Below are 26,843 nucleotides of genomic sequence, written 5' to 3'. Positions count from 1 at the left end.
TTCATGAAACTTGAAATTGTGTCACTACACAGAGAGAATTAAAGATTCATCTGGTCAAAAAGAATAAAACAGGGAAGAGAAATCTTTTTTGTACTACTGAAAGAGATACATTTGTACTGATGTAATTAAGATACATATATGTATCACTTACAAGCCCACAACTGTATTATGCACATTGAATACATAACATGCATATATTGTTTTATAAATATTCACAGATGAACATATGCAATGTATGAAAGTATTTAATATTTACCCATATATATCTGTATTAAATATATATATTTGAAAGATACAGCAAAAACTCTAATGTCAGCTGGAAAAAAAGGCTGGTTAAGCTAGAAAAAGTGCTTGTTTTATGAGAAAAAGTAAAATTGCAATTCACAGCATTTTATGTAATGCTGTACAAATTACCAGATACCAGAGACTGCATTTCTGGACCTGAATAGTACTAAAAGTTGCAACTATGGGCAAATATAAAGACACTTGTTTACAGTGCAAAGGCTTAGTCAGTACTATAAGCAATATGGCAATCTGCATAGTAGAAGATATAATGCTTTGCTATGTGTTTTTACTTTACCTATCCACTCTTACACACATGAACAAGCTCAACAACACACCCATTAATTTCAATCAGTATAAAAAAGGAGAAAATAAAGGAAATATAAAGGAATGGGAATTAATGCATACTGACATATTTATACAATCACATATTTACCTTATTTACTGGATGGTAGCCACACATGTCTTATAAGGACACCATGAAAGCATTTTAAAGTGTACTAGAGATGGGCTGGCAATCCTATTACCAGCAGAGTTGCTGGTGACACTTCCACTCTTTTCAGTTATGATTTTGTCAAATAACAGTCTGATTCGATACACACTACAGGTGTGTGTGACCTCTGTGTGTGTGTGTGTGTGCGTGTGTGTGTCAAACAGAACTGCTCAGCTTTCTAAACAAGGAACGGGGAGGGGAGGGGAGGAAAGAAGGGGCAAGGAGCTGAGTGTCACAGGGGAAGGCCACTCTCTCCACCTGATGCTCCACTTCCACCCCAGAGCTTGGGAAGAACGCCAGTGTGTCTGAATTTCATTATTCTGCTGTCAGGCAGAGGCTAGGAAGTGTCCCATCAGTAGGAGTTCTACCCTTCTACTTTGACTGTTCCAGAATCTCAAATGGCCAAGATGGGTGCCATGAATTCAATTCCATGTCTGGACCACTGAGGTAGAACATGGCATACGTCCAGTCCTTGCTTTTCAGAAAAGAGAAGACTTGCAAATTAATGCAGAAAAACATATACAAAGACTCTCATATGCTCACTAGTTTAAAAACTAGTAATACTTAATGAAAAAGGTAGCAGAATCAGTGTCAAAAAGATAGGAAAGGGAAAAGCAGCTGCTCTGGGAGGTGTAAGGTACCTGCTGAGCTGGACAGAGGGGACCTGAGCAGAACCCTTGCCTATTTGTGCCTGCCTCTTCCTGCAGACAGAGACCTCTAGGAGGGAGTATGAAAGAAAGTTTGAGAACTGGATAACATTTGGATAGCAAAAGCATGTCCTGATGGGATATGAAGCACAACTGAGCACCTCATAGCTGCCACCTTGAAGTCATTGGAGCTCTGCTATGAATATGAAGGGCTTAATATAGTTCAAATGTTTTGGAAAGAGATGTTCCAAGGAAAACACACAAAATTACTGAGAACAGGATTTCACAATGATTTAATTGTGTTTGAAAATATGGACAATATAAACTTCCTGCTCCCAAGTATTAGTGAGAATTTCTTTACACCAAAGCACTGTTGGGAGGAGCAGTACAGAAAATTCTATAAACCAGCAAGGTTAAACAACATGCAGTAAATATAACTCAGGAGGATTCAGGGTGAACACCTGATTATAAATGTGAGGTACCACAGAGTGAGGTACCAAGCATGAATATATATATGTGTGGAAATTATTAATATGGTAATAAAGAATTTTTGGAAAAATCTGTTAATTTTGGCATGTCTAAACTTTTGATAATGAGGTCTTGGAATCTTAATAACATAATCTAAAAATAGTTTTTTATGGATGGTAATGAAACAACATGGACATAAAAGACCACATTGACTCCAAATAATCTTAATTATGTATTATATATTTTTTCTCATGCTTACAGGCTTGTCTAAAGAACTACAACTCTTCTGGTGCCATATAAATATTTAATAATGATAATGTAGAATATACTGCTATTATATTACAAATGGTTATTTTACATCCTTATTCCAAAATGGACTTGCTTTAGTAACATGCCAGCTCTGTTAGATTCATTGAGTGTGTTCATGGGAATAAGCAATCAGTACTCAGCTTCATTAAGTTTATATTTTTATACTTTCCACACTAGAGGAAAACATTGCATTATGGGCAGAATTTAAATAATTGCTTAAAAGTTAAGAAAATGCTTCAGTGCTTTTCTGACTAACAACAAGTTTGAATATTTGCAGAAATGGACTCATGCACTGAACTGATCTACAGTCTTCCAATTTTTTTTCTAAAGAATGAACTTCAAAACATGCCATAATATACTTTTTTATCTTAAAAAAAAAAAAATCTCATTTTTTATATTGTGCATTTCAAAATTAAGCCACACAGAGTGTTACATAAATAGTCCACGATGTGCTGAATAATGATAGCCAAGTTATCTTCTCAACTGAAAAGCTGGGTTAAAACTTGGGATATTTAGAGCTTTTATGACCTATTTTTTTGCCAATAAGCAAGCTATTTCAAAAAGATTTCTTGTGTTCACATGGTACTCTTTCTGAAGGCAATGATTATTTCTGGAACCAAACAGTCCTAATACAGAAATGAAAGGTATACTGTAAAGTAATTTAACTAAATGCAGGAGTACTTATAACGGCAGCTTTAAAATGGAAAGTTACAGGACACAACCCCCAAAAATTAATTAGGTGACACCCATATTTCATGCTTTTAAATTCAGAACAAACACTGACCAAATACAGAGATAATGCAGAAACATGCATGAAAAAGTCCTTGCATGGCTAATCATACAGCAAACCCCCGGAAAAATTGATATAGTATACAGAGTAGTATTGTGTGCAGGGTCCCAGAAATATTTTGAAACTAACCAAGAAGTTCTTCTCATGTCCTTCATACTGTGCTCTTTACCTCTGAAACTGATTTTATTTAAGTAAGAACAAAATATATCTAAATTTGTTTTGACAGACCCAAAACAAGTGGTTTTAACTGGTATGATTCTGAAGTCGCTCATTGGGTTTTTCACATTGATACGGTACAGTAATTTCACATTCTTCTGCATATTTAAAAGTCTATTACAAATTCTAAAGAGTCTACTGCAAAATTATGGGCACTGAGAATGTTTGAATAAATCTATTCAGAAAATTGCTACTGGCAGTTTATTTGGTGCGTTCCAGCAAAGAACGTTCCGCCATTGTCTTAGTGGTGACCTATGCTGTGCTCACAACGGCTTGCTGGATGTAAAATGGAAATTCACATTTCCTATGAAAATCTGCAACATCATCTGAGCTTGACTAATTCTGTTTTGTGATTGCAAGGTAAAAAGCAGTACTAAAAAAACCCCGCAAAATCAAACCCAGGCATTTTGTGTGTGATATATATATTTTTTTCCCCTATAGGTGGCTGCCTGGCATGTTTTTTACATGGTGGTCTGTTTACCACTACCTCCTTCCCCTGTTGAACTGGTGTGTTACTCCCAAACTGAAGTGATGTCTTGATGACCGGGAGGGAAAGGATATCTTTACGTGGACAGATGACTGTGTTTATTGAGCATTTGCAACTTAACCGCAAGTTTAAGGTGATAACAAACAAGGCTATTTGCACTAAATACTGTGGTGCTCAGCTGAAAATGGTTTGCAATATGTCACTATATATATGTGTGTATGTATATATATTATGTGTTACCTTGGATACAAGGCTTGCTCTGTAGGCAGCTAACTGCTTCAGATACTCCTTCTTGGCAGCTTCGGTTTTCTTTTTGTATACCTAAAAACAAAGAGTGGCACATTGGTAAATGAATCTGGTTTTGTTTTTATATATCACTGCTGTGTCTCATGCATTTTCATAATGTCTTTCTAAGTAAACAGCCTTTCCTCCTCATATTGCTTAAGGAGTAAAATAATAAACATCAAATATTTTAAAGAAAATATTGTTCCAACTGTGAAATGCCATTTAACTAAACAGCAGTACTGAAAAAAACAATATCCCTCATAGCATCTCAGGTTTAATTGCTCAAAGTGTGGGGTGTACTTTCAAATGAGACCTTTGGGGATGGGGGAAGGTAGGTGTGACCCTCTCCATTGGCTTACACTTGTAGGACCAGTTAAAACCCTGTGGGGAAGATGAGAATTTGCAGAAAGATGTTTGAGCTGAATGAAGGAGGAGATGACAGAACCACAGATTAGCCAAGAGAATTTTTCTCTTCCCTGGGTGAACTGTTGGGGGCAGTCAAAGAGGCCCATGGAGCCACTAAGGATAATAAATGTTAGTCATTATTCCAGTCTTGATCCCATATTGGTATAATTAACTTCTCAGAAGCATGGATCTATTTTTGCACATTTCTCTCAACTCACCAAATTATTTTAAATGTGGCATGTGCACAATCTCATAATAGATTAAAGACCTTGGAAAATCACTTCAATTTTTTGCCCAGATTCCAAGATCAAAGACTATCTGCAGGGTTAGGCAGGACCTCATAGCACTACAGTAACATGATGTTAGAAAAGCATGTGTAGATATTTAGGGCTGAAAGCTCTCAGGAGGTGAACCAGCTTCTGACCCATGGAGCCTAGCTAATGACTTGCTGTTAGCCGTGTCAGTGACAGATTTAGGAACAACTCAACATTTCTGTTTTCAAATATTGTCATGAGTTTCTCACTACTTCATGTTTTGGGTCTTTTCCTGCTGGGGTAGATTTAGGAGTCATGCATGCATCTGGTCTTCATGTAACTAAGCAGGACTGACTCCTCATCTCTCTTGTTGAAAGGAAAAGTAAAAAAAAAAAACAACAAAAAAACCTAAATGCTTAAAAGTGAGGCAGAAAAATAAAGAAAAAAAGTGAGGCAGAAAAAAAAAAAGAATTCACGACTTTAAGTCACGTGCCAGAGGTTAATCCACATGTGGACGGGCATTTGGGTTTCATACTATTGAACAATATGAAACTGCAGCTTTGTGTCTCTGTAGTTCACTTCTCCTGCCAAATGCACAACCTGGGCACCTGTGGAAAGCCTCCATGAGGAAAGTAGAGACTGTCCACCTTCCCCCTCCCATTCCTCACTTCCTTGTTAACTGGGCTATTGATTCAAAGCTAAAAGACAGGTAAAGCTATTTAGGAGAACAGTTTTGGGGTGTTCTTCTGAATTCCACAGCTAAAAGCACACATGAACATCTCCTCCCCAGAAAGATAAACTTTATGAAACTTTAAAGTGTTCTCTTTTGATCTTCCAATGCTTCAGTAAAGCCAGCAGTCCTGTAATGGAGAGGACCTGGCAGCACAGAGTGTACACACAGAGGACAATACAATTGCAGACTACAAAGGAAGAGTAGTAATGTCAGGTTGGAAGGATCCAGTACAGCACTGTTCTTATAAAGAATGTACTCGTGAAACAATTTTTTGTTTCACTAACACTTTGCTTTCAGATACAGAACAAACCTCAGTTACAGGCTGGCAAAACTCAGAGGCTGCCTAAAAGGATTAAAGATTTTGCTTCCCAGGGAAGCAAAAGATCATAATGGAAAACAGAAAAGCCTTAGGCTTCTAAAATTGTAAATATAAAGACAGAGAGGGGAAAAGATTGGTTTTAGCTGTGCAACTGTATCTTTGCACCCTTGTAATTTCTCCAGATGAAGATAAATATGTAGTGTTGCTTGATCTTCTATTGTTCTGCAAATAAAAATAAAAAGGTAGCAATTTGCTTCTTAAGTTGTGATCATTTGTGATTATTAGGGGAATTACTATTTGTTTTGAAAACAAATAAAAAATTAGTCAGCATTCTGTTCCTAGATGCTAGAATGCATTCAGCTTGACCTACAGAACAAAGACTAAGTTAAACTGTTTTGTATATTGCAATGCCTCTGCATAACTCTAACATCCAACTTAAAAAACAGAGCTGAACAAAGAATTTTACACAGAATAATGTTCTTCAAAAGATCATGTATCTACTGCTTTCACATTGAGTTTTATTTTGCATTACACAAATAGAGAAAATAGACACTCCTGCTGTGCTCTTACAGTCACAGCATAATTGAAAGAGACTTCTGGGACCTGACTTTTCCTGCAAATAGTCATATTGCACAAGGTTAACTCAATAATGTGAAGCGAACAACAATTCCGCAAATCTCCATCTAAAACATCACTACTTCACAGAAACATCATCAGACCATTGTTATTTAATTATGTCCTACCTACACATCTACCATGTTCAGTGTACACACTGCCTTGACCTCTTCAATCTTTTGGTGAATGAATAATAATCACATGAACACCATGTCTTCCCTGGCACTAGAAAATTTAACGATTTAACAGGAGGTCATCATAGTAAAAAAATCCTTACTGGGTGGGAAAAAAGTTTTAGATGACCCCATCCTGCTTTGATTTCTGCATTGGCAAGAATGGCCCCTGCAGGCTGGCTTGTCTGGAAGGTGATCAGCTCACTCCACTTTGTCCCTGGAAAAGTATTGGAATGTCCTCTGAGGACAACAGGTTGAGCTCTCACTCATGTCTATGTTCTTCTGAAGGTGCCCACTGCTTAGGTTAGCATACAAGTAGGCTGATGATCCTCCTGCTAGTTTTGGAAATTGATTGGTCACAGCCTAGACCAAAAATGAGGGTAAGTTCTGCTTGTCTGGGGAGTAAACACTTGGTAACATAAATAGCCAAAAGGTCTGGTCTGGCTGTCAGTATTTTTCTCTGAAGGCAAATGAATGTGGCCTTGCAGCGGTACCAATTCACTGGCTTTGTGCTGGACTGGACTTCTGCTGGGGGCTGATGAAGGCAGGGTAAGTGGGGAGTATCTTCAGCATTTACAGCAGTACCTCAAAAGGTATGAACAAGTCAGCTGCTCCTCTCAAACTGTTTTTTTAATTTTTTTTTTTTTCTGCAGCTGTGAAAATTTTTTAGCCCTCAGGCTCAATAGTTTTGTGTTGATGTAAGTATATGACTTGCATCCTTGCAGCACTTTTGGGGAGAAAAAAGGCTTGTGTCATCATTCAAGTGTGCTCTAGATAATAGCTGAAGGTATTTTGAGCTTCATGCTTAAGACAGTGCCAAATTATAAAACACATCATATCCAATACTACAATTAACATTTTTCCTGTATCGTAAAGCAAAGTTCTGTTCTGTTGCTTATCTATACTATACAGTGGGAATATTTAATTTTATTTATAGCATCTCAGAAATCTCCTATAAGGTCATTTTCCTGTCCTCTGTCAAGCAAGCAACAATTATTAAATAAGTAACTTGACAGGAACATATAGTTATGGAATTAGGTAATTTCCACTTTGCTTTAATTCAATTAACATGATAATTGAACATCAACTGGTTGTCATTCCGGCAGCAAAGGCCCATTCTGATTCAGCAGCATATTTGTGTCCTTACACAGTATTTTATTTTCTATATTGTCCCAGGTATGGAAAAATTAATGTTGGCAGAAAAAGACATCATTTTGTATATGCAGAGTAGGTCAGTGTAATTTATTCTTTTTCTCTTCAACAAATTATAGAATCCCCAAAACACCAAGACTGCATACATTTGTCTATAAATGGAACTTGCTGGCATTATTTTCCTACTGTGCTTCACACACACAAATGCAGACAGCATAACACACAGGTCCTTGTTTAATTGCACTTCCAAGGTAGCTTCAAGTTCCCTTACACTCTACAGCAAAGCATGTAAAAAGGAGCGAGCATGAAATCCTACCTTGAGCATATAAATACACAAGATAGAATTTGAATTAGGCCACTAGGAAAAATGACTGCCTTGGGCTCTCACAGGCTGGTACCAGCGCCCAGGCCACTGCACCAGCAACCTTTGGCTCAAGTTTCTTGGGCTGACCATGCATGTGGGCCACCAGAGCTAATGCAGCCTACAGCACGGACTGAACTCTTCTTATTAACAGCAATGCACATCCCTAAACTGAACGGACCAAAATTCCACTTGGAGAGAGAGCGATGGCAAGTTACAGGACAACTGCTCACAAATACTAGATTCATCAAATTAAAACCACAGAAGGACTTAAGCACTTTTGCCTTATGCTGCCAAATTCTGCTCATGTTTTACTTTGTGTATTTTAACTGCTGTTTAGTTCTTGTCTTTTTGGATCATAAATTCTTTCAGGCAGGCTCTATGTGTCCTGTGCTTTTCTCTGTGTTCTGTAATATGAAGTTCATTACTGATATATATATATATATATATGTATGTATATATATATATATACACACACACATACATACACATAGTTGAAACTCTTAAATTTCTGGTGGAGGATTATCAACCTATCACAACACACTAGGCAGTGGGATTACTAGCCTGTCACTTGTGGCTTGCACCCTTATTGCCTGAGGGGAACAGATCTCCTTTCCCCCAGACATCACAGGAGCCAAAGCAGGCACTCAAATGTTCGCAACCACATCCTCAGTTTTGACTATCAGGTGCTAATGGAAAACTATTGCCTGCGACTACAGTCCCCTTTGTTACTAGAGATGACACTAGACATGGAGACAGTGAACTAAACTGACTCATAATTTTTGGAGGAAAAGAGACTTTCAGAATTTGTGCTTCATGGAAGTCTGCAAAAGCTCTGTGTCTCCTAGCCGACAAAGCCAATTGGAATGAACATGCTGCTTCCCTGGCTTTGTCTAAATAGATGGTACGAGGATGACAAAGAAAGGGAAGTTTTCTGTTTATCTTGTGGATATCTCCTTAGAGCTGAGACTTGCAAGCAAGTCTTATTTGTCTTTTTAAAATGATATAAAAGTGCCCACATTTGTTTGGGTGGAAGTGTTCCAGAAACCCCACAAAACAGTACATGCAAAAATAGTAAATCAAAAAAGCAACATGACCGATTTTGTATTCTTGGTCTCTGCAGCGTTACATCCCATGGGAGTGTCATTTTCACGGACTACAGTTGCAGGAATGTCATCTGATAAAATACAGTAGGCTCCAATCCAGAATTAAATTCCACATTCAGATTGTCATTCCTGGCCCTAAATATGTCGGCTCATAGAGAAAACTTGTATTTTTTTCCAAGTGGGAGACATATCTCTAGTTTTAATCTCCTGATTTTGCAGCAAAGGCACCTAGAGCTGCACACACTCATCTGAAATACAGAGAAAGATATTCCCACAGCAGTCAGAAAAAAAAAATCCACAGAATTGCTTAATGGACTTTGAAATATGTTACCATTTGATTTTTATTCTAAATACATACAGTAACAAAGAGGCCCAGGGCTAGCTGTATGGCTCAGTAGTCTCTTTGACTGCAGAGCATGGAAAAGATACTGATGACATATTAGAGGCTAAGGGGAAAGAATTCTGTCTTTCTGGCATGTGGGGGGAAGATCACAGGCCAAATTCAGCTCTAGCACAAACAATGAGACTCCATGGAGAACACTGGAAATTGCAGCCACTTGTGCCAGGCCTAAATCTGACATCAGTCTTGATGCTTTCAGCTTACAGGAACAGGACTGTACACTTTATCAGAAGCATGTTGGATGAAAGTTGAGTACAAAAACAAATGACATTAAATATATGGTGATTATTTCTACCTGCTGGTACTCTTTCAAAAATAAGGATGTGAGCCTGGATGGAGGTATAATAACTGGGTCTAAATGCAGTTTTGTATGCAATTGACATGCAAAAGTCATGTTCCTATTGAAGTCAAATGCATGGCTAAAAGTTGGGGAAGAAGAATAAGCTGAAAATTAAGGGTATCATTTATGCACATTCTACAGCAGTATTTTAAATCCAGGGTCCTTTTGGCCCAGCTGCTTCCAAGTACAATAAGAAGGTGGAGTGGATTTAAAGTCAACATTTCATAACTCAGGGGCCTTGTGCAATATTTCTCTAGGAGCCGTGTTTGTTGTGCGCTGCAAATGGATGTTAGAAATCCACCCTGGATGGTGAGCAGGAGGTGTCTGATGTTCCCTGTGACTTCAGTGCTCCCAGAGGGCCTGATACTTCTCCCCTCTGAAGTCAACAGAAGTGAAGGGCTTCAAGGACTGGCCATGTTCTGAAGCCAGGGCTACAGAAAAACCTGCAGATATAAATTTACATATATGTACATAGACATGAGTTATATCTGCCAATAGTATGTGTCTGTTATTGGTCCATTCGTGTTCCAGCTCTTTATGCCCAGATGCTTTCAGAGGAAGGGAGAGGGATAACACACCAGTATGAGGATGAGTTGTTTTGAAATCTTCACCCCTGTCTAGACCTTCAAAGGGTAGAGATGCAATTGCAATATAGAAATTTGTGAAGAAAAACAGGGCATCTCCCAGACAAGCCTAAAATGCAACACTGGTGAAAACAACATTGCTGGTGCAGGTATGTGGGAGGAGAGATGTAAGGCTCCTGTCTGTTATGCCTGTTCCAGAATCCATTTCGTCTATAATTCACTTTGGCAGTGTGCACACATCGATGTACCTTCTTTTCCTATTCTCATTTACAAAAATAAAACAAGGCTAAACCTTGTGTGGTTGTTTATCTACTGAACTGGAGGTACATTCTCATCCCCTTACAAGTGTGTTAGTTACTACTTGGAGATTGCTTCATTAGCACGGAGTAAGTAAGGATTTCTAAAGGGAGAATACGAAATAGATTAAAAAAATGTCTGTGGGAGTATATCAGCATATTTAAGGGAAGAAATTGAACATTTGCTTTAAAAGTGCTATTGACTTCTTCGACCTCATGGTCTACACATCTTCTGAAACTGTTTCAGCAGCCAGTCCCCTGAACTGTTTGACATCCTGACGCTGGGCACCCCACATACATGGCACTGCAATGGGGACATGCTGGCTCTTCCAGCCGTGGGATGGATGACCTCATTTGTCATGTCAAGGGATGGGACACCGTCACACCCTGGGAGGGAGGATCTAGGTTGGGTGTTCCCAGAGGACAGGTGGAGTCAAGATCTCTTGAAACACTGATCTTGGATCCACTTTGATCTGACTTGTGGTGTCTCACATCATGAGAGAAGCTGTGGAGATATGAGGCGCTGGCCACCTTATTTGTAAATCCCCTCCTGCTCTACCTGGCTCATCCCAGCTGTGGATAATATACTGCTATGTCTAAAACATCCCTGTGGATCCTCAAAAGAGAAACTTATAATACACACTTGGTTATTTTTCGTGTCCAAATCAGTCTGGGTTACTTTTAGAGACAAAATAAAAACCCCTGGAAGCTTGTGGGTCATAGTGAAAATGGTAAAAACATCATAAACATTGACACTAATGCACAGGGACTTAGTTTTACCTAAGTATTGGTAACATACAATCCAAGTTCCATCAGATGTTAAAGGATAAACTGCAGGTTTTATCTAGTGCATCTTTGAGCACCAATGAGGAGTAAATTATTTGATTTTGTGAGCTCAGAGAATTTGTCAGCTGCCTCATATGTATAATTCTGGCTCTTCATATTCCTGCTGCTTCTAATTTAGCAGGACAGGCTCATAATTGAAGCAAATTAACTATTTACACTTGCCACTTCTACCAGGGGAAGAGGACACATCAGCAGGAAAGAATGAGTGGGAAATTAAATTCTTCCCACTTGTGTCAGATCTGCCCTTATATAAACACATTAACAGTAATTTCATGAGGCGTCAACCATAGGAATAAATACTGAGGGATAAAATAATGAGGTGTTGCTATTGAGCTGAACTGTTGCAGCTAATATTACTGTCTATGAATTATGCAGTCTGAAAGAAAGCATCTGTCACAGCACTCAAACAGTCATTTCACCTGCTTCTTCTGATTGCTAAATTTTGTGTGCCCGTGGTGAATCCCTCCGTCTCCCAGCTGTAGGACCAGCACAACGTTGAAGCAAACACACAGGAGCACAAACACACACACACACACACAAGTATGCACACTAAGCTGTTCATAGGAGGCCAAATTAATTCCTACTAGAATTCCAGTTAAGTCACTGAAGTTACACCAGAGATTAATTTTGTTGAATGTTGAATAGACATTCAATTCCATTTTTAGAATAACAGAACATTTATTAAGGTCTTTGGCTGAAGTTTTAAAGTTACACTAAAGTAAACAAGAACATTTTGTTTGTAATTTGCCACATCTATTACAGCTTTACTAGGACTCCAATTAGAAACTTAAGGTTCATTTAGTACATGCACATCTGGTACTGATTTAAAATTACTTTCCTTTTTCATCTAAGGACAGAAAATGACCTAAATAGCCTTTTTTTACCCAGTTTAAACCAGTGTTCTGTCTGAAAGCCAGCGACTCAACCATTTAGCATGCTGATCCCTCTTTCTTAGGGGCTCTTTATCTCCCCTTTGCAGTAAAAAAGTTTGCAAAGGGCAAAGATGTACATAGATAAGCTGTAGAAATGGGAAGCACAGAAGTATAGTACTAAGGAGAAAACAGTGTTTGTGATCATATGAGAGGAACTGGAAAAGTCACTGAAAAAAAAATAAAAATCCCAGTCCTATGGCTACAGCATTGAGGAGACTGTACTTCAACATACCACTGCTACAGCTGCCTTCTATTTACAGATTTATTAATCTGAACAATTTTAGAAAGCATTTTCAGTGAGAAATGAAGGAAAATGCACAGCGCTTGCTTCTGGTCATGTAAAATTATAGTACTCTATCCAGAATTTGAGAAGTCCATGACAAAGTCCACCATGACCACTAAACTCCCTTTAACTTCTGACTTTATGTAGATAGATTTGGACAAAAAAAATACAGGCACACACCAGCATTGTTTGCAAATGGGCCTTTTACACACAGAAATTAATGGGAACATATGATTCAAAAATTCAAATGTCTTGATATGATAAAATAAGAGGGAAGTGCCCTGGTATCTGCTTTAGTCTAATAAATTGCATTATTCTCATGGTAAGAGTATCAGAGTGCAATCCATTTTAAGCATTACCCTCCCCTAACCTCAGTAACGCACCCACCATCAGCTAGTTCATAACACCATTTCCTTTTTTGTCATTCAAATCCTATTTTCTCAAACAACACTTTCATAGTTCTTCACAGTTTGAAAAACATATGTGGTTACTGCACAAAGCTTTTCAAGCTACAGTCTAATGTGCCAGGTTATCAAAATTTTGTTGCAAAGTCTTGGACACACATATACTGCCCTTAGCTCATTATTGTACTGAGTTTCTACACTTTTATTTATTCTGTAGTCATTCTTCAAGAATAAACAAGACGAATTCTGTGTATTTCAGTAAAATTGGCTCAGATCAAAGGAACAAAGAAGATTTTCATTTTAGCATGAAAACATGAGGCTATTCTTCTTTCTAAGTAGCTGCATAATGTTCTACTTTCTGTTTCATTTATATTTACTATTTAAATAGTAAAAGGAGTTCCAATTCAGGAAACATAATATGGAAACATATTTCTATTTAAATTCCAGAAAAAGCATTAGCTTCCAAAACATAAGCCAGAAGCTTTATGATAATTGAATCCTTTTCACCAAGTATAATTCATCAATAAAGTAGTTCTCTAATGATGTTATTGTTTCTTTACTTAACTATTTTTGAATTTCTGAAGCTTCTTCAATGCCAAATACCAAATGCTACATTAATAATTTGTATTTTTAAAGTCCAATTTTCCTACCAGAGACATAGGTTTCATAGCAGTTGCTAATGCTCTGGATCTGAAAAATTAGGCCTTTAAAATACGTAGTCAGTTATGATGTCTTGTAACCATTACTCTGTACTATTAGATCCCTAATGGAATAAAAAATGAGTTTAAATTTACTCTAGAAAATAGGATTGCCTTTTTTTTTTTTTTTTTTTTTTAAATTAGGGACTATCTTTTATTATTTTTGTATAGTGTTAGATTAGAAAGGGCTTGGGCCTGGAATTTTCACAGAATCATAGAATCTTTAGGTTGGAAGAGACCTTCAAGATCATCGAGTCCAACCCATCATTTTAAAAATGTGCTTAATAGATGATAACAAATAGGCAAAATGAGTCAAAACCAACAAAGATATGCTAACCCAAACTCTTTAAAGAATTGGCTTAAAAATATAGTTGCAGTCATTTTTACATGCATGTGTCATATGGATTCCATAACACATCATTCATCTGTGTTTCAACTTAAATTAACAACAAGAGAGATAAGGAAAATAAATTTTGTTCTGTTCTTACAGCATAGGACTTATTCAAATTTTGCTCTCAACCATGAATGGAAATTGAAGCTAAAGCTGGAAATTTAAGGTTTCATGCACTTTTCTTACACATTTCTACGGAAGGGTTTTAAAATTTTGGTGGTAGTATTCACATGACAAGCTCAAAGGAAATGTGCATTTTACACTCTTTCAGGTTGGCCTTTGCTGGGCATATTAAAAAAGGGAAAAGAAAGACACAACATAAGAAAATAACTCTAATGTGCCAGTCCAAGCGACCTTTCTGATCCCTGTGTTCAGAAAGTTACCTTTCCTCCAGCTAAACCTTCCAAACACTGGCTTTATCCATTGGTGGATACTAGATAACAATTTTTTTTTTTTTTTTTTTTTTTTTTTTTTTTTTTTTTTTTTTTTTAAAATAAGTCAGTGAGTGCCAAATCTTGATTCTTTTTACACTGGTATCTCTAACAAGGATCTAGATGCACCTACACCACCCAGTTATTAGCAAAGTAACCCTTCTTTTTTTTTCCCAAGCCCAAATAATTTTACATACCAAAAAATCATGAAAAAAATTTTGTTAATTCTTAGCTGTAATTTTGTAAAATTTTGTAAAAACACTGTGTGTATGAATGAGATTCAGTTCATTCACTTAAATGTGATGAGCCTCCAGAGCTGCCCAATTTTACACAGCTTTGACTGACTTAGAAGGATTTCTGCAAAGTTTACGGTCCAGCTCTGCTGACCTCATTGCAGAACCAAGGCTTTCCATGGACAGCAGAAGTAACCTTGGGACATGATTTCCATATATGTGCTAGAGGCTGCCCACTGCCACCATCTACCCTAGGTCTCTTTGGATCAATACATCATTAACTTCTTTCATAAAAGCCGGGTGATTTGGGAGCACATGTGAGCCCAGCTTCACTTATGGCATCATGGGATCATGGGGAAAGGAAACATCTGCAAGTGGGAGCTCAGCCAGCTCCCACTGCACAGATTTGGCAGCAAGGTCTTCTCACGTGGCAGTTTCACACACAAGGCAACGACACTGAAAAATCCTAGGCCCACAAATTTCAGCATAAAACATTCCTAAATATAATCCTAAAACTTGTGCCACATCCCAAAACAAGGTAAACTCTTCTAGTGGTTTCACACAGACGAAATAAAATGATACTCTCCTTATCTCAGTCTCTTTAAATCATGTTCCTGAGATGGTACATATTCAAGTTTCAACCTAGCTAACAAAAGAGTCTGCCTACAGTGCTCAGATGACCCTGATAACACTTTCCTGAAACAAAGCCTCTGAGCTACAGCACATACTGTACCTGTTTTTGTTCTTCTCCTAAGCCGTCCCACATTGAAGCTACAATTTTAGAGACTTCACCAAAAGTAGCATTGGGGTTTTGGCCCTTGATGGCGGCTTGAGTGTCTCGAAAGAATAATGCATAGGCAGACACAGGCTTCTGTGGCTCATTCGGGTCCTTCTTCTTCTTCTTTTTGGGAGTTTTGGGTTTCTTTCCTATATCTGAAGCAGGTCTCTTCTCGCCACCGTTGACCTGTAACATAAAATTAGGAAAGTACTATTGAAAAAAGCCAATTTAATTCACTCCAACCACTGTTGCAGCCTCTGTGATGCAAAAACTTTGGATTTTGCATACGGAAATGGAATTTTTCTTATTATTTTTGATAATCCAAATGTTGACACTATCTGCATTAGTCACATGTATAAAATTCACTATAAGTATTTCAGATAATGCTATATTTTCCCTTAAATACTTTATATTTCTCTTTCACATAATAACTACTGTCTCTGGTCATCTTTTCACCTTTTCTAAGTTTTATTGCTAGTGGCTATAACAAGAAAATAATGAGAAAATTCAAATGAAATTAGTTTCTCTATAGCCTGAGTATCAGTTCAGGAACATGAACCACCTGCAGATTGCAGGAACACTGTCATTTCTATCTTTTGCTTATTCTCATCCTTCCCCAGAATGACCCCAGACTACAGTTCAAATCAATTTCTTCTACAGCCAGTGGCACACATTCCAGGGAATTTGAAGAAAATCTGGTTGTGAACCAAGCGATTCAAGTTACAGACATTTCCCTACACACCTTCTAATTAAAGTCTGAAGAAACCTTCACCATTATAAACAGTTTAGAGCCCTTTAAAGGATCAGTTTTGACTTATATGGATTTAGCTGAGTAGTTTTTGTACCTACTCATGTAAAAGCAAATGGTTTGAGGAAAGGAGTGAAAGGGGAAAGGTGTATGGAAGAAAGTACATGTGCCTTATTTATGCACCACCTGAAAAAAGCCCTGCACATGAGCATTTGTGCAAACACCAAAAAACCCTATTTTCCTAGTGAAGCTTATTTTCCTAGTGAAGCTGGTGAAGGGTCTGCAGCTCAAGTCTTGTGAGAAGCAGCTGAGGAAACAGGGGTTGTTTAGCCTGGAGAAAAGAAGGCTCAGGAGAGACCTTATCACTCTCTACAACTGCTTGAAAGAAGGTAGTATCAAGGTGAGTGCTGGTCTCTTGACCCAAGTTACAAGCCATAGAATGAGAAGAAATGGCCTCAAGTTGCCTCTGGGGAAGTTTAGATTGGATATTAGGGAAAAAAATCTTCACCAAAAAGATTGGCAAGCATTGGAACAGGCTGCCCAGGGAAGTGGTGGAGTCACTCTCCCTAGAGACATTTAAAAGATGTGTAGATATGGCTCCCGGGCACATGGTTTAGTGGCGAGCTTGGAAGTGTGAAGTTAACAATTACACTTGATGATCTTAAAGTCTTTTCCAACCTAAATGATTCTAGGATTCAATGACTTACAAGCACATAAAGGGACAATAACCTGATTCTTCAACACATTGGAGCTCCATGGCAAAGCAGCTTTTCTTGATATGATCACTTAATTTACTGTAACTGTAGAAATGGTGTGTGATCTTACAAGTGGGTTCAAAGGCTTTTTTCTTTTGTCGGCGTGACCAAAGCACTGTGCATCATAAGCATTTTTAAGAGAAGAGAAGATCAAGAGCATAAATGGTATGCTCTAGGCTAAGGTTCTACTAGGCATGACTTCTTTCACTTCCATCTATTATTATTTTTTAATAATGCGTATCAAGTGGCACAGGAAGATATAGGTGTTCAAATCATTGGAATTGCATGAGGAAAATGGTTGGAAATCCTAATTTAGAGAAAAATAACTTTAATTTTCCTAGTCAGAACACAACTGACTACAGTGAACAATCTGAATCTCTCTGCCTAAAAATAGCAAGAAAGTGATGACCATGACTTGAAAATGAAGTTGCTTGTTTTCTGAGCATTATGTTACAATAGCTGCAACTTTAATGCAAAGTTAATAGACATGCGGCCTATTGTCAGCATTTGGAAAATATGGAAAAACAAAATTGTGCTACCCTTTATTAAGTTATCCAGCTTTTTGTCCCTTGCAATTTTTTAATTCTTCAGGGTACACAAAACTAGCAGGCAGAGTATAATTAACTAGGGCTCTAATTTGAGAACATTAGTCTCAGCTTTTCAGAAGCCCAGTCCAAACTCTATGAGCAAGAAGACTTTGAAATAATTAGTTCTATAGTTAAAATTTTACCTGTGCAATATGCTAACGTTTTTCTGCTTTCAGTTTGTTTTTGAACCAATGAGATTTAAAAGTTCTCAGTAGGTTAGGATACCACATTACTTCAATTACACTTAAACTAGGTGATATACTACAGAAACTTGTGTAAGTACCTTCTGGTAAGCTGTTCTGTGAACAGCTCTAAAAACTTATTCTCCAGTCTTAATGATCAAGAGATTTCAAAACCCCACCGTTAAAAACAGAGTACTCACAGGGGAAATTCTGTTTGTCTTATATGAAAATAACGAAATAAAAAGAATACCAGAATTCCAGTACTAATAACCTTGCAAATGGCTGAGATGATGGCCTACCTTATGCTCCCATCAGTCTATCAGCTTCATAGACTCCACTTCTAACCACCAAAGCAGAGACAGATGGAAAATAAAATAAAAACCATATATATTCTGCTAGGCATAGACTTGTGCCTCAAAATCCCTGGAGGTGTAGTTAGCACATGGTAATCCACCTCCTGTCATGGCTTATTGCTTAATTATGGTGATGTATTTAACTTATTTATCACAAGAAAGCAATAATCTTTCACTTTAAAAAAGTGTACATTAACCATGTTGCACACATAATAGATCACAAGAATATCTAGTGTAGGATTTAAAACTATCAAGTAAGGCACATCGTTGATATCTAAATGTCCCTTGAGAACTTGGAAAATGTCTATAAGCATATTTAAAATAAACTGCAATAGTACCAAAGCCTTTAATGGAGCTAGGAGAGCTGTTTTATGCACACTATCTTGCAGTAATCGCTGTAGTTTAAAATAGATTTTAATCAAGCACCATCTGCATAATAGGCTGAACAGACAACACAGAATTCCACTTATAACTCCTATCATATAAAGTAAATATTGTAAAACCTCTGCCACATAAGGAGAATATGCTGCAGCAGTTCTATACTAATTGTGTTTCTGTTAGTTAATTCTTGCTACTTGGAGCCCTCTTGCTATCTTCCCTCTAAAATACATTATTTGAATTTCTGTCATAAGTGATATGCAAATGAACATGGCAGAAAACCCTGTTATCCATCTATGAAGAAATACTTATTTACAAACCAGTAATGCTTCCAGCAGCTCACAATTATGCTTGGCAATAGCAAAGTATGTGTTTAACGATTCAACAGTGTGAATTATGGCAAGAATTACATAAATGCAATATTCCAACATTGAGGTGGTCAGAATAAGGCATGTGCTAAGTGGCCACTTTGATTAGAATGTTTTTATAGTTACAACTACTAGTTTTTTTAGTTCTCCCTTTTTTCTTCTTCTAACAATAGCCCCACTTAAGAGATTTAGGAGAAGAATTAAGGAGCCTTAGTGATGTGCACCCCTTGCAGAGACAATATCCTTAGTCTGAGGCTACATTTCGCACTTCCATGTTCTTAGCAGCTCTCTTAATGTATATCCAACCTTGCAATTATGCTACAGTTGTCACTGATCTTATGGTCAAGCAACCTCACCTGTCCTGCTTTTAGAGCAATAGCATGAAGGGAAACTGAGCCCTCTATAAAGCAGCTCCTTTCCATTTCTTTGAGCAAGGAAATATAGGACAGTTGAAGTCTGAACAGTCTATATGAAAGAGTCTTTATGAGTATTACCAAATATTTAGCAGCTGCTGCCATTAGTTCTGTATGTGTTGGATAAGGCTTACAGCAATTTGAATATTTCTCATAGAATGAACATCTGAGAAGCTCAGTACACAAACAATTCCATCAGTTTGTAAAGCTCAGTACTGGAATTTGGAATATATATATTGAGTTGAAATGATAATTTTCTTCAAGCATAGAAATCATAGGGCAACAATTATACTTTTAGTCCAAATGTGTATGTAAAGTACATATTTTTTTATACCTTCCACCATGCTCTTTCTATAAATTCATGTAAATATGGACAGGATATTGAGATTTCTGTATTTTTTCTCTAAACAGAAATAGGTATAGTTTTTAGGGACCTCTTTAACAAATATGCTATGAAAAGACCAGTGGCTTCTCTTTCACACATTTCAGCTGGTATAAACTGAGGGAGGTCATCTGACACTGAGGTGATTTTCCATTTGAAAATGTACTTTGTCTTTTTGACCAGTGTGGGTACACAGCCTAATATCTTGTCCCGCTGGTTAAATTGGGAGAATGTCACTATTGCTGTTAATGACTCTGTGAGTTCAGGGGCAGTTGGTTTTTTCGCAGGGCTCATGGCAGGAACATCTCTGACTCCATGAAGTAAACTCCAACAGTGACCCCATGACTGCAACATCCGCACTCCTACTAAAGGACTGGCTAATGAGCTCTGGCCCTGATCTATTAAATAATGCCACACATCTGCATGATAGTTTATAAATCAAAGAGAAAAACCCAAATTTCGCAAAGTTATATTCAGTTAAAAGATAGATGTTCTCACAAGGGAGAGAACAGTTGGCCTATCTGTTCCTGTCCTCAACAAGTGTCTTCTTTCACTGGGAAGAGGATTTCTAGAGTGAGAACTTTCACAGGCCCCTCCAAAGCAACTCTGATAAAATGCGATACTGATGTATCTGGGGAGAAAGTTCTCCATGGAAAACTGGTTTATTTTGAGTATTCTTATCCTGGCACTCACTGGCAGCTTCCAGGAAGAGCAATGTGACACAAAGACACACAGCGGAGAGCCTTAAATCTATAGTACAACAATATACTTAACTTCCTAGGCTGATTATTCAACCTCTCTCATCTTTTACAGAGGGGACTACAGAAGATCCATTGCATGGGATCAGGCATGCCAGCCCTCTGCCTGTTGGTGGCCAGTCTCAGGTGTTTTCATGAAACCCTAAGAAATCCCACAGAAGACGTGCACGGCATTATCTGCTCCCCATCAAGCTTGCTGTTTAAACCATACTAGATGGAGAAGAACTTAATATTAACCCTCTGTCAATATTAACCAAATGTAATAGCCGTTAAAACTTTTCTCTTAGCAGTGAAATTTAAAAATAAAATTTTAAGGCAATGTAACTACTTTAGCACACTGGATTTAATTTTGTGTCATGCATTGTGCCACTTGTAATCTTTTTCTGCTTAGACTGAGCATGAGAGAATTTTAAAGAGAATTTTCCAAAATAACATCCTTGTTAAAATTTGAACACTACATAAACTGGCTTTCACAAAGACAGGACCAAGTTTTACCTAGTCAGCAGTTCTTTGTATTTCTCTATTAAAAACATTGGCTTCAGATAACTACTTGCTTAAAACCACAACCCTACACTTCTGCCAGCACAAAGTGCTACAGTGAAAAAGTACATTAAATATATAGGTTAAATAAGTGAAATACTTGATAGAAGTAGAAACGAAATCCTAATTATTTGAATGGATATTTCCTCCAGAAGTTTACAGCATCTTGCACACTCCCAGCAATGTAAAAATATTAACAATGCAACAGGAGTAGCAAATAAATTATTCTGAAAAAGTAAAGGTTGCCTGGAATTATTTTTACATCACTATATTCCAAAGTCTCCCTTAGTAAGGAAGAGCTCATTTAAAATGTATGAATTATTCAGTAATTTTTTAAACCTAAAGTTTGTGAAATCAGGGCAATGTCCTGGAATAAAACTTTTGAATCAGAATTTATTCAAAATGTAGTAAAACATATGTCTCCAATTACATGATTATTTTATAGCTTGAGGCATGAAAAACAATATAATGTTAAAACAAATCAGACTTACATTTCTTGACTGGATTATACCTCCTCAGTGACTCACAATATGTTTTCTTCACGTTCCCTGCAAGTCTGAAACTTTTCCCCACCAGACATGGCTGTGGTACACACTGCACTGCATGGGGCACACACTGCACTGCAGGAGTGCCCTAACAGGACTGCTATTTTCTAGTGACCACAAAACAGAGCTAAGGAGGTTTGACATGCTATATTCCTGGTTTAAGGGATGAGTTAGTACAAAGTCCCGATATTCCTGTGTCTGTTTTTCCGTCTGCAAAATTAAGATAATAGACTTGCCTATTTCTGGGAGGTTTTCAGGATTTTTGGGAGATTTAGGAGATTTTTGCATGCAAAACCTGCTATATAGATTGACATTTATCCTTTAAAGAAATTTATTATGTAAATTACTCTTATCACTTCGTTCCTATACTGACATGAAAATGAAGCTTAAATATGTCATGATGAAGTGTCAGCACCTCTCAAAAGTATAAATGTGTTCAGGGTCTTCCAGATTTTCAAGGTAAGGTTTTTAAAGTTCATAGGATCTTTCTGTTCTGGTTGCTATGATGTTCTGTTTACTCATCCTGTGACCAAGTAGCAAAGACTAGCATATTTCACAGACTGTTCATACTTTTTATAGCAGTAACTTAATCTTTAACTGGGAACAAACATCCCTGCAATGCAAGTGAGAAAACTCAACCCTTATATTAAAGTCCTAGAGGAATGACTATCCTTTCAGTGTTTAACAGTATTCCAGTTTGCTCTCATGAAGAGGAATGATGTAATTTACTCAAGCTGCCTGAAGAATTCTCTGGATATTTTAAGTTCTATATTCATAATCCTTTATTCACTTCAGTGAATCACCAGTCATGTATAAAGTATCACCTTAATAACTGTGGCCATATCATTCATTTAGCAGGTCCTAAAAATATCCATTTACATAGCAATCCTAGCATCTAAGCCTACCTTAGAGCTATCTTCTCCTTCATCTTCATGGACTGAACTGGATGGTGAAGGAGTTGCAGATTTGCTTCCAGGTGGAGAGGGCGAGTTGTGAGGAACATTGTTTCCACCCATATTCAAACCAAGCTGTGCACTGAGCTGGGACTGGTTAATAGTAGTCAGCTGCCCGTGCTGCATCATTCCTGGCTGCCTAATATCTGCAGGTTGAACCCTTGGCCTCATGGTTGCCATCTGAGGATGGGAACTATACTGGGCTCCTTCTGTATTCCGTAAATCTTGCATCTACAAGAGGAAAAAAACTGTATTAAGCATATCACTAATAAAGTGTTCTGTTCCTTTAGAACTCAGTTGGTCTGATTTGCTATGTAAAGCTTAAAGGAAATGGCAAGTACTTAAATAAACATGTAAATACTGAAAATAAACATAGTAAGGATATGATTGACATTTGCATAACACTGACTTATAAAGAATTCAAGCTCTAGCCTCAGCCCTTGGAAATAGCAAAAAAAAAAGCATTGAAAGCTCGGGGTTTTTATGGGGGGGAACAAAAGGGCACTGCTTTCTGTAACTGTGTGTAGAGTATTTCTGAAAAGCTAACAAACAGGGACAGCTTGGCACTCTGAAGTTCACACCTAGACCAGAACATGAACGTTCTCAAAATTCAAGGTAATTTCCAGATCCTGCTTTATTAATTTAGGATTTTGGAGGGGTTGAGTTGTGATTTGGGAACTGCTGGGAATTTTCAGAGTCTGAATATCTAGTGTTAGGTCCAAATCTATTTCACCTGGTGTGGCCCAATGAGAAACTGGACTTTTCAGGATTCAAACCATTGACAAGAAGGATGCATTGATAGACTCATTAAATGATTTCTGAGTCGATTTGCTGCTAAGACATATATGAATGCAAAGCTCAAAAATCGCAGGATTGACAATTGAATCCATTGTGCTATGTGGGTCACTGCTTCTTAGCATTAACGAGACATACTATTTGAATGCAAGCAACAGATTCAGTCTCTGCAAGGATAAGAATTAAAAGCACTGGAGGATGAAACTCCTTTCTTGTCTAGAGGTCAAATGCACCATACACACAGACCTCAGCAGATTGCCTGTAACCTCTTTTCAGGGTACTCATACAGAAACACGACAAATAGCAAAGAGTATCAGAGAGAAGCTCAGATTTAAGCTAAGATGTTCTGTGGGTGATTTAAAATGGAAGTATCAATTCAAAGCTGGAATTAAACAGATATGGTTGTCTTTCTGTGCAGCAGACAAACATGTATGTCTGTATAAAGCAGAATCTGACAGGAGATACCATTGTGTAAGTTCCATTATGATAAGGACATGTGTTAGTGGTTCAACATATTAACATAGGCACATTTATTCTACTGACAGTCTTTGTAAGACATGCCATCTGAATTGTCTAAAGATCACTCAGATTTTACTTTTTTAAAAATCTTTTTATAACTCACGACTTCTATAACCTATCTCTTGCTCATGTACAACACATACACACTCCTACATATCACAGCAATCTGTAAGATACCTTTCAACCAGTAACACACAGGAAAAAGTAAAGATAAACCTGTAACTTCACCTTTTCTCTTATTATTGACAGTGTAAAAATGTATCAATTTTAGGGAGATATTTTATTTTATTTTATGAGCTTGGGGATTGATTTTCATAAATGTGACTGACTGGCAGTAAATCAAAGTAATAATACCATTAGTTACGGCATACTTACCACTTTACATGTACTTGTATCTCTGAAAAACATTTGAATTGGCTTCTGACAATGTGACATCACAATTATACCTTTATTTATGTTATTTTAGAAATTAATAGCTTTTGGTAAAAAAGAGTTATCAATGCAAACTTTTTTCCCAACTTCATTTAATGACTGCTAAAGCACGCAAAGAGACGAGCAAAGAGAGCACAGTGGATGAAATCAATTGAAGGCTGAAATTTGAATCCTGGTAGACATTTATATTTTTAACTTACTACTGATTTCTTGGTCCCTTCCCTCCAGTATTAGCTCCCTCCTTGCCAAGCATATTAGCCTTGAAAGCTATCATTATCTCTGCCCCTAGCAGACAACTTGTATCAACACAGTTGTGCCCATGAAGCTGTAACTGCTGCTCAGAAGCTTTGCTCTGTACCCAGCTCTTGAGCTGGGCAGCAGCTGGGGAAAGTGGAGCAGTGCTGGGCGGTCTCCAGATCCTCTTGGCCAGCATGGGGCAAACAGTAAGGGGATGGGAACCCACACAGTGCCTCATGTGCTGGGCACAGGGAGGCAAAACCCTCCCCAAAGCCCTCCCTTCACTCTGTCTGCAGCACTCATCGTGGGTGTGTGCCCTCCCCAGGCATCCTTCACCCTGCAGGGGCTGAGCCCTCAGGTTTTCATGGGGCAGCATCTTCTGCTGCAGAACAAACCCTTCCACGAAAGGATGGACAACCTTGGCTGCTTTTTTTAGGAAGGGGTGAGCATCTTAACGATTTTATAAACTCTAGAATTGTAACAACCACCATATGAAACTCCTACTTTGAATGAACTTCAAAATTATCTATCTCTAAAAGCAGAGCAAGTGCTACCATTTTAATTACTTTCCATCAGATTAAATATGATACTTTAATTGACGCACAGGAAGTTCTACCTGAGTATTTGGAAGAACTTCTTTTACTGTGTGAAAGAGTGGGTGACTCTGCAGTGCAACAGATTGCCCAGAGAGGTTATGGAGTCTCCCTCACTGCAGATATTCAAGAACCATCTGGATGGAATCCTGTGCCATGTGCTCTGGGATGACCCTGACTTAGCAGGAAGTCTGGACCAGAGGACCCACTGTGGTCCCTTCCAACCTGACTCATTCTGTGATTGTCTGATTCTGCTATTATTCCAGAAGATCTCTCCTTTAAGAGCTTCAAATATCAGACAGATAATATAGAACATTCTGTGCTTGTCTTCTTTAAACAATATATATTTTTAAATAGTCTGTGATGCAATTTTAGCTCCAGTACTGAACATAGACTGTATTTTCAGATAATAAAACAACAACAGAACAGTACTGAATGTATCCCCATACAAAATACATGTGTATATATATTTGCAAGAGAACCCTTCACTAGGGAAATTCTGAGGACTGCAAATGAGGTGGTGGTATAAAAAACCTCAGTATTTTTCTTTTCACTGGAATTCAACCTCTCTCCTGAATTTTTAAATCAGATGAATAGCAGGCTACCTTCAGAAAACCAGGTATAAGCAGCAAATAAGCTTGCTTAACAGTACATTTTCTCTTTCAGATACTAAGCCAGAAACTCTCACCTAAGGGACCTGTCAGCAGAGAACAAGCCAGTCTAAGTCCATCGCACAGAGCTGTGGCACTCGGGATCCACAGTCATGATTCACATCTGCAGATGAGGTTTCTGGCTCACCTCTTTACCATGCACTGCAGAGCCTGCCTTCTCCCATCCCGCTCCTACCTGGTGAAAAAGTGTGATTGTCTAAGAAAATGGAAACTGCTCATTCCTTGAGTAAGCATGGGCAGCTACTCACATAAATGCAAAAAGTTGGGAGATCACACCGCGGAAAACATGAACTATCATGTTCCTAAAGGATCAACAAAACCAAGAACTGTCCCATCTCCTCTGTAGGTTCAAGAACACACTCAGCCATGAAAACTACACACTCAGGTCACTGCTGTGGCATAATGGCATTTCCCTGTCACAGATGCTGTGACAACCTCATCTCTGCAGAATAGTAACACTAATCAGACACACTCTCTGTCAAAATGTATGACAAATTTCTTCTAAACTACTTCAGAATCTGAAACCTCATATTCCTTGTTCCTCCAGATGGAGTTTTACAAAGCCCACCGCTGTGTAGCTGTGCTGGAGCCATATTCAGTATGCAGAGGCAATACTGCAAACCCACTCCTGCCGAATGCAAAGCTGAACAGAAATCCTGACAGATGGCAGAATGCCAAATGGAAGAACAAAGTTAAAGAGTTTTGAGTGTTACAGAGGATAAGGACAGTCTTAAACTGATGTCTTCGGTGGTCTCTGTGATGAGGTAATAATGATAATATCTGGCACTTTAATATCATTCTCCATCTGTCAGTTCCAGGATGTTTCACAACTTGAGTTATATGCAGCTTTAGAACATGCCTGGTTTTATTTTGGTTTCACTAATGGGGGAGCTATGATTCATTTCTTTTCATGGCTATTTTTT

At 37.9% G+C, this 26,843-nt stretch overlaps 1 protein-coding gene across 2 annotated transcripts in view; it reads right to left on the bottom strand.

The window, feature by feature from the left end:
• The window catches only part of TOX (thymocyte selection associated high mobility group box), a 218,314-nt gene that overhangs the window by 21,791 nt on the left and 169,680 nt on the right, over positions 1-26,843 (bottom strand). For both annotated transcript variants that reach the window (XM_040084983.2, XM_058423505.1), the window contains exons 4-6: positions 22,626-22,904; positions 15,667-15,897; positions 3,933-4,013 (exon numbers count right to left, since the gene is read on the bottom strand). In XM_040084983.2, the coding sequence (XP_039940917.1) occupies positions 3,933-4,013; positions 15,667-15,897; positions 22,626-22,904 (591 nt within the window). The remainder of the gene's footprint in view (positions 1-3,932; positions 4,014-15,666; positions 15,898-22,625; positions 22,905-26,843) is intronic.

This window comes from Hirundo rustica, chromosome 1, assembly GCF_015227805.2.
Source record: "Hirundo rustica isolate bHirRus1 chromosome 1, bHirRus1.pri.v3, whole genome shotgun sequence".
NCBI lineage: Eukaryota > Metazoa > Chordata > Aves > Passeriformes > Hirundinidae > Hirundo > Hirundo rustica.
The sequence above is the reverse complement of the archived record's forward strand: the minus strand, read 5'-3'. Positions and strand labels throughout refer to the sequence as shown.